Source organism: Lotus japonicus, chromosome 6 (assembly GCF_012489685.1).
Source record: "Lotus japonicus ecotype B-129 chromosome 6, LjGifu_v1.2".
Lineage (NCBI taxonomy): Eukaryota > Viridiplantae > Streptophyta > Magnoliopsida > Fabales > Fabaceae > Lotus > Lotus japonicus.
In genome coordinates, this window is record NC_080046.1 from 7053304 (window position 1) to 7062471 (window position 9168).

Here is a 9168-nt window from a genome sequence, read left to right on the forward strand (position 1 = left end):
GATATGGAACCACTTCGCTGTCTGGACGCTGAAGTTATCATACCATCAAAATTCTTGCACGTGGCTTCAATCTTAGCCTCTAACCTAGCAAACCGTGTTGAGAGATTTTCTACTCCATCAGCAGTTTCCTGATTGAAAAGGAATCCATTTGGAAATTAGTAAATGGAAAGACCTAAGTAATAAATAAATATATTAAATAATACGGTTATATTACTTTTATGCGCCCAAACATGTGGACCACATCGTTAGATAGACACGACACTTTTAACCTTAGGAATTCCAACCGATTCCATTGGTCCCTTTTGAATTCCGAAAATGCAGACATTAGTGCCGAGTAAATCAGAGCTACATCCCCGCAAGAAGATTCGGGCTCAGATTGAGGTGTTGACCTGCATCAAAGCAATTTGTCTTACCCGTCCCCCACCACAGACAACATACTAACATTTCATATACACAAACCCATTTTTCTCATGTGAAAGTAATAAATGGTAGTGAATGTGCTTACATTGTGATATCCTCGTTGTCTATGTTGGAGGAGGAGCTTCTTTTGCCTTCCATAAAGGACACTTTGCTCTTGTTATATCGTTCTTGGTGACTTCCACTTCTCTGCCTAATGTCATAATACCAAAATACTCAGTTTCATACTATAAGTAGATAATACTATATTTCAAAAAGTAACTTGGTTTGTAAAAACAATGATTATTTTCTCTGTTTCATGATTATATATTATTATTTAATATCATATTTCCTCGGTCCTTAATAATAATTTAAAGTTGTATTTATCACTCTTATTAACAAAGTCTATTCAACTCTCACTATCTACTTAACCAATAAAAAGACTTCTTTTCTTCTTTGTATAAACTTCTTATACAAAGAAGGTAGTGAGAGTTGGTATTTCGGTGCATGCTTGGGTGTCCATAAATTCATGTGAGTGTAGGCTACATGAGTGAGGTGGGCCAGTAATATTCGAACACTTAATATAATAAGTGCTGACTAGATTTTTTTATACTATTCAGGATATGAGCCCAGCTAAATTGTAGCTTACTAAATATAAATATACCCTCACCTTTTTTATAATTATGTATGTGAAACTATGTTTTACCACTATTAATATAACTTTTTAATGTATTGAGAATAGGGTGGTTGTGTTCGTTCTTCCCTGTGTTCATTGTTCTTGCCCTTTTTAATAATTAGTGAGATTCATTGTTCTTGCCTTGAACTTCCATCAAATTTGTGGCTTGTGTTCATTCTTCCCTGTGTGCAAGTAGTGAAGCTTTGTTCTTCCTTGTGTTACTTTTCCAATTCCAAAGATCCTGAACTGGGTTTTCTGATAACATATTAGAATCCTCGTCAGCAATCTGAAGCAGCAAACTTCAAAAAATCTCCTCATCAGTGAAAAAGAGAATCCTTTGTGAAACCGCGTGGTGTAAACTCAAGAACTATGCCTCCCCTCCCTATACAAGTAACCAGCAGCCCAAATAAGTGGTACTCAAATCCCAAATACAATACAAGAGAACAGTCACATAATCACAAGAAGACAGAAAAAACAACTTACAATGAAAGGAAATTGACACAACATAGGACAACCCCAACAACCCACAAACACCAGAGAAAACAAACGAAGCTCAGATTGAAGAATGAAGCTTCACGGCATACACAAAGGAAACAACAATCCGAACCCTAGCTAGAACCTTCCTATGGAGCGGAGCCCAATCCACGGTTGATGCAGATTCAGCATGTATAGTGATCAATTCGAAAATCAGAGACGAAGAACATAACGAACCCAGACGCTGAACCTTTCTATATATGGAGCCCCAATCCACGATTGATGCAGATTCGAAAACCGAAGAACAGAACGAACCCAGAAGCTGAGGTGAATTTGGAAGAAGCGAAAGAACCCTAAACTAGAGGAAAAATGTAAAGAAGGTGAAAGAAGGTACATGGGGTTAGTTTATGATTACAATAAACTTAAAGGGTTGATTCAGAGTTTCAACAAGTCTACAATATTATTAATAAATAATTCAAATGTAATTTTTCTACTGGTACATGTCACTCCTGTATTTGACTCAAGAACTTTTTGCTTGTACTAGAGGAATTGCCTGGTATTTCAATCAAATATTTGTTAATTAATCAACTCTTTAAACAGAGTGAGTAATAATTTACCCACTGCATGAACAGAAGGAGCCAATGACATGAACGTGATTGACTTGCAGCTCTACCAATTTGTCACCTCATAAGATTTGATTTATCCAATAGCTATAAAACCGGATCGGAAAAGGGACTCCCAATGGGTTAACATTACTTTCCTGTGCCATATCTATGCGACTACTTGAAACAAGTTTATGTTTTGACAAGGCAACAATGATATGTACACACCTCATTTTTTCTCCAATTCATTTTCACCTATTTTTATTTGTATTTCTATCTCTCTCCTCTTATGATCTATCACATCTTATACTTTCTCTCTCATACTTTTTCTTTTCTTCCTATCTCTCTCCTCCTCCACCTCTTTCCACCTAAAAAATGAGGTGTGAAAGAATAATTATTCTTTGACAAGGTAAACACCTGCTACATCCATTTCAAAGCACATCTAGTTTTAACTTTTTTTTGGTTCCCTATTTATTGTTTTTAATACATTCTAAACATTTTTTTCTCATTATTTCTCATATATGCCTCATTTCATATTGTATTCAAATAGCTGACCAATGACTTATATTTTTTTTCTTCATATAACTCATTTATAATAATTGTGTTTAACTTAAATTATGACATCAATTGAAAAACTCATGCACTTTCAGTATAACGTGGGAAACATATCCTCCATACAAAACTTTTTTTTCTAATATTCACCATTTTTAGGTAGTGTAATTTTATACCTCATACTTTAACCGGGTATAGTAGGTCAACCCATTCTTTAAAAAAAAATGTTTAAAAATTTGTCATATATTAAATTTATTCAAAAAAAAATGTATTTACCAATTATAGCAGGTTAAAAAAGGTGCTCTAAAATTAGACCACTAAAAGTTAACATCTGATTGGTTGAAAAATAATTATATTTTAACATCTGATTTTTTTTTTTATATAGCTTGAATAGAATGAAACCCGAGGCTAGTTGATGATCAAGTGACATAGGTAGCCGTAACTAATCATGATCTTTTGCTTTATGTCAGACGAAGCTTTCAACCAATCTCCTTTATGTCAACAAAACAGCTTTACACTTCACGGCACCCATCTCCTTCATGGGTCAAAATCAACTTTATCCTTTTCAAGCTAATCCAATTCAGATTTACTTCAGCCGACGGGGGCGAGCTAATCGTATCACACGTAGTCACGTATTGTTCTTCACGGTAATTAAATTCTTGCGGTACGTCAGACGCAGTTATCGAGGTCAACTTGCGTCAGGCACTGTGAGCGAGTTACATCTATATGGTCACGCGCTTACTACGACATACATAACCTTTCCCGGCACCCTTCGAAATACACAACAGCAAGCGCGGCACGTGTGGTCATGATGCACGTTTGCATTATTGTAGTTTCATCTGCAGTGTTTCACTTTTGAACTGACTTTTTTGGTGGTGCAGTTAGTAAATATAATAATTTAAAATTTAACGCTTGAGATCGTAGCCATGGTAACGGTATTTCAACGGCACGGCTACTATTCCTTTGCTGCAGGGCTACAGTGTTCCGGTAATAATAAAAGGATGAAAAGATAAAATAAGTAGGTTGAGTTTACGACTTGGGTTAAAATCATAGGAAGGATAAACTAATGTGTAATAAATTTTAGGGTCAAGATTATTTTTTGTCTAATCACATGCATAATTAATCTTAACCCCTTTGGCTAAGTTTGAAAACAAATGACTGTAAAGTTAGCCTCTTATTGTAAGTGAAAAATCTCATAACCTAGTTATTCTTTAATATACCACACTAAACTATCAAATGTATTGGTATCCGGTTTTGGGAATGAACAATGTTTGTATTTGAATGACATATAAAAACTTATAATTCAACAACATGAGATGTGTCATATAAGTAATATATCCCTAAACCCTAAACATTAGAGTAAATAATTACCATTAGTATCATGAATAGTCAACATTTCATCAAAGTCAACATTTCATCTTTGATGAAATGTTGACTATCCAATTTAATAAAGGTAATTGTGGTTACTGATATCTATTAGAAATACACGTTTCCTAAGGTCATAGTAATGTTCAAAGTCTTCACATATGATCACATTATCGTACATTCATGCTCAAGTAACCTTAATTGAATTTAATATGAGAGTAAATAACACTAGTATGAGTGAACAACAACATGCATTATAACACTCTCAAGCAATCCTGCTCTCAAGTAACCATAATTGAATTTAATATAAAAGTCCATAACACTAGTATGTGTGAACAACAACATGCGTTATAACACTCAGCTCGTGCAATCCTGCCAACTAAATTACACATACGTTTGGAGAAAATGGTCGTTCACGTCAAACTAAACAGTTCTGACATTTTTTGTAAGCCAATACTTGTATTTTTAATTTGATAAGCAATTATATTATTGAAAGCCACAAGGTGTGCCACCATAATACAAAGAGAATAACAAGATTTGGGGCAAAAAGGGGACAACAGACACACAGGTAAAACAAGAAGCTACGAGCAAACAAGGCACGAGTCAAAACATTACTTTCTTGTATTAAGATTTATGATACACCAACACATCACACTTTTTTCATCCTTATTTTCTATTTATTTATCTATTCTTTAATAATAAAATCATTTATCAAATTTTAGTTTTTTCTCTATTTTCTTCCTATCTATCTTTTCTTCCACCCCTTTCCACCACTACTATGCTTAGTCGGCCAAACTTTATTCTTGTAATAAAAAAAGGTACAAAGTATTTTATGATAAGAGTAATATTTCCTTATGATAAATGTTGCATGTTGCGGATCATATCACACTAGCACATTTATCCCATGCGTTTATATCTAGTTCGTTTGCTATTCGTTTTTGGTTCATACCACCTATTGAAACATTCCTGTGACAATCAAAATTTTGCTACTCTGCTCTCGTTTCTATAGTTCTTCATCCCTCTTATTTTCGTCTCCTGTTGAAATCGTATTGCTTTTGTGTTCCGCTCAGTCCAGGCATGACCTCCTGGGTTGATGAACTGGCCAACGTGTTCAAGCTTTTACCGGCCTTCATTGTATGTAGGTTTAAGTGTGTAGGGAAACTATTCGACTACACCACGAACCCCAAATTTTGTGCAGAACAAGCAAGTCATATGCTGTCACTTGGGGATCAGCATATCTTCACGTCTCCGGGCTCTCACATAATATATGATTCAGGGATCCACCTACTTCATTTATTACACAACGGGCCTTCTGATGGCGTTCCAAAGGACTTTTTGGATTTCATTGAACAGTCTGGCCAGATCATTTCATCGTGGAATGGATTAGTTGTGGTTCGTTGTAGGCGGAAAAACCCATTCAGTTATTTCATCTGTAATCCTGTAACCAGTTCGTGGACTCCCCTCACCTCACCGTGCCCTAATTACTATGTTGAAGGTACTCTCAATATAATTATCATCCCATCTTCGACTCCGACTGCCAATGACTACCGCTTGCTTTCAATGATCCGAGGCCCTTCGATTTTCAAACACTATTATGTCTTAAAGGAGTACAACCCTGTAGGGGACTACTGGCAAGTAATTAACCCAAACATGGGTTTGGGCGACCGTAATGTCATTCTTGGTCAACCAGCAATTGTTAATAATTGGCTATATTTTATGTCTGATAATTATGAATACAGCTTCTTCGGATCCGATCGCTTCTATTTGCCATACGTAGTGGCCTACTCACTCCATGATCATACATCTGTCCTGTTGGACCTTCCAATTGAGGTTCTCCAGGAACCCTTCGACGGGAAGTTTGGGGTTTACACATGGGGATCTAGATGGACTTCGAGAGAGTGTCTATGTCTCGTAAGGTTTATCAACTCTTCGTTCTCTGTGTGGACTTGTGCAGACTCGACTTCTATAATTGCTACTTGGGTTCAAATTCTTCATATTACCAAGGATGAACTAGGGCTGTCTGGTGAAAGTTTTTCTCTCTTCTCTATGTACGTGGAACCCATAAGAAATCACTACACTGTTGTCAATGGAGACTGCTTAATCTTTGCCACCAGAGATAAAATTTATGCTTACAACATAAACGGCCCTTATCCGTGGAAATTTTGTCAAGTTGGGATAAATGAATCCAGGACAAATGTGATCTTGGTTCCGTACTCCAGTACATTTCGGATTGTCCATCGTGGTCATTCGTCTTCCTTTAAAGAGTTTCTTGCAAACAACTTGATTAGAAGATAACCTTATAACATATGAATATATTTTGACATTGTTGCATTATTATTGCTTGTTTTTGTTTTTATTCCTCTCTTTAATGCGTTAAATCCTATCCATGAAAACATCTCAGCCCTTGTTTATCTTGTACGTTTGTTTGAGGAAGAGGATTGATGTACCAAATGTTTGCTTCAATTTTGAACTCATGTTTATCTTCTTGTTAGTATTGCCGAACAGAATTATTGTACCATTTGATGCCAAGGTACCACGACAAATACGATTTATGAGTACAAATATGACTATCAGTAAACCTAACAAACCTAACAAAACCTACGGGTGTCAATTTAAGATGAAAAAAGTTGTTTTTTGAATTCGTAAGTTGAAAGTTTGATTCCTAAAGGATTCAAACAAAATAGGTAAGTTATGTAAGTGTTGAGTCTTTTCCTTACGTTATGTAGGCTAAGTCTATTATGAAGTCTTTTGATGTAATGTAATGACGAAATGCAGAACATCATTAGAGAGGGTGTTTGACATCTCTCTCATGTATCTTTCCCCTAATTCCCAATTTTGGATTAGGGTTCTTCATGAATAATACTTTATACTTCTACATTTTATATTTACTTGTTGAAATAAATAACTTGAAACCTACGGGTGTTGATTTAAGATGAAAAAAGTTGTTTTTTCATCTTCCTAAGTTGAAAGTTTGATTCCAAAAGGATTCAAACAAAATAGGTAAGTTATGTAAGTGTTGGGTCTTTTCTTTACGTTATGTAGGCTAAGTCTATTATGAAGTCTTTTGATGTAATGTAATGACGAAATGCAGAACATCATTAGAGAGGGTGTTTGACATCTCTCTCATGTATCTTTCCCCTAATTCCCAATTTTGGATTAGGGTTCTTCATGAATAATACTTTATACTTCTACATTTTATATTTACTTGTTGAAATAAATAACTTGAAACCTACGGGTGTTGATTTAAGATGAAAAAAGTTGTTTTTTCATCTTCCTAAGTTGAAAGTTTGATTCCAAAAGGATTCAAACAAAATAGGTAAGTTATGTAAGTGTTGGGTCTTTTCTTTACGTTATGTAGGCTAAGTCTATTATGAAGTCTTTTGATGTAATGTAATGACGAAATGCAGAACATCATTAGATTTTTTTTTTATCAGCCAAACAATATTATTAAGGGAAGTACTATGTATACTTCAAACCAGGAGAAACAAGAGGAACACAAAAACGGGAAACAGGAAAGAAAAACAATTACTAAGCAATCCTAATCCCAGTAAGAACTATCAAAGTATCTACAAAGCAGTCCTAAACCAGGTCTCAAAAGTAATGTATGTGCAAGGTCCAGAAGCAATATAAAGATCAATCGAGAGCTCCCTGTGATCAACAAACAGCCAAGAATGTATCCAAGGAATTATAACAAAGACAGATATAAAGAAGGATGAATTTGCCATTCATAGAAGGAGCATCCAAAATCTTTGAATTTTCCACGAAACCAAACCCAAGACCTGAATTGTAAATTGTCAATGACTTTATCAAACTCAATAAGTTGCTTATTTAAGGGTTAGAGAGGGTGTTTGGCATCTCCCTCATGTATCTTTCCCCTAATTCCCAATTTGGGATTAGGGTTCTTCATCAATAATACTTCTACATTTTCTGGGTTCAATCACCAACATGTGCTGATCAATCTTGGGAAATCGTTGGTGTTTATCACACGTGGGTTAAAATTGAGAGAGCAACTTGAACACACTAACAAAACTTTGGCCAAAAAACTTTAATTTATTCGTACAAAACTAAAATTAAAGAAGAGGAAAAAAATTACATTGATATTAATATGATCTCTTAGCTAGGTTGTCCCCAAATTATACCTAAAGTGGTAAGAGCTGAGGACATAATGACCGTGAATGGAGAAGTCCATGAATCGATTCTTGACTTTTGCAATATATCTTCCTGATTTACAAAAAAAAAATATATGTTGTCTTAGGCATTGGAATTTAGGTACGTAATTCAAACAAGATAGGGAATTCTAGTTTTAGGTGATCCAATAATTTAAACACGTGTTATAAACCTAAATTCCATTTTATTTTCAATGACTTAAACTATTGTAATTTTATCCAATATTTACCTAGAGTGGTTTAGACAAAACCTTACAAAAATATCATATGCAAGTATGCAACATACGTACCCTATTTTAAAATATAGAAAATTTCCATTTCAAGGTGACATAAAGGTAAATAAGGACGTGATCCATAAGTGTGATGGGTGCCGTAAAGGTCTTGTCGACCCATGTGCAACACCGGCTTTCCGAAGTGCGTAAAGGCTTTAGATAAGCAATTTGTGTACATACAATATTCGCATAATCTTATTAGATATTGAAGATCTCGACGTTTGAAAGACATAAAATAGGTGTGATAGAGTTGATCTGACTACACATTACTTACCTATTGTCACATCTCATTCTAGAAACTCAAAATGTGATAAAAAAGAAAGGTAAATGGGCAAATAGATAAGGACACATCGGGCCCCGTGCGTGATCAATGAACGGGGTGTGGGTTTATAATGGGCACCGCAAGTGTGATTAATAGTTTTTATTTTTTGTAACGTTCTTATCAAAAATAACTTCTAATCGACAGTTTGTACTTTGTACTCCTCTGTTGTTTTTTTAGAAACCATTTATCATTATCATTTAGTTTGGTCATTTTTTTAAGAAAGAAGCAAAATTTTAAAATTGAGTCAAATAATAATCTCTAATGCAAAGATATATATTTCCAATGCATAAATATATTGGAAAATTACAAGCAACAATTGCGTGATCACATTCCATAGGAATTA

The 9168-nt window shown here is 34.8% G+C and overlaps 1 protein-coding gene across 1 annotated transcript; it reads left to right on the plus strand.

Annotated features, from left to right (window-relative positions):
- Positions 1 to 5142: 5142 nt before the first annotated feature.
- Positions 5143 to 6360, plus strand: LOC130724799 (uncharacterized). Its single transcript, XM_057576078.1, has one exon. It carries the CDS (start codon positions 5143 to 5145, stop codon positions 6358 to 6360), a length of 1218 nt encoding a protein of 405 aa, XP_057432061.1.
- The last annotated feature ends 2808 nt before the right edge of the window (positions 6361 to 9168 follow it).

Excerpts from the sequence above, each read along its gene's own strand:
- LOC130724799 (XM_057576078.1), top strand. The coding sequence starts at position 5,143 with ATGACCTCCTGGGTTGATGAACTGGCCAACGTGTTCAAGCTTTTACCG.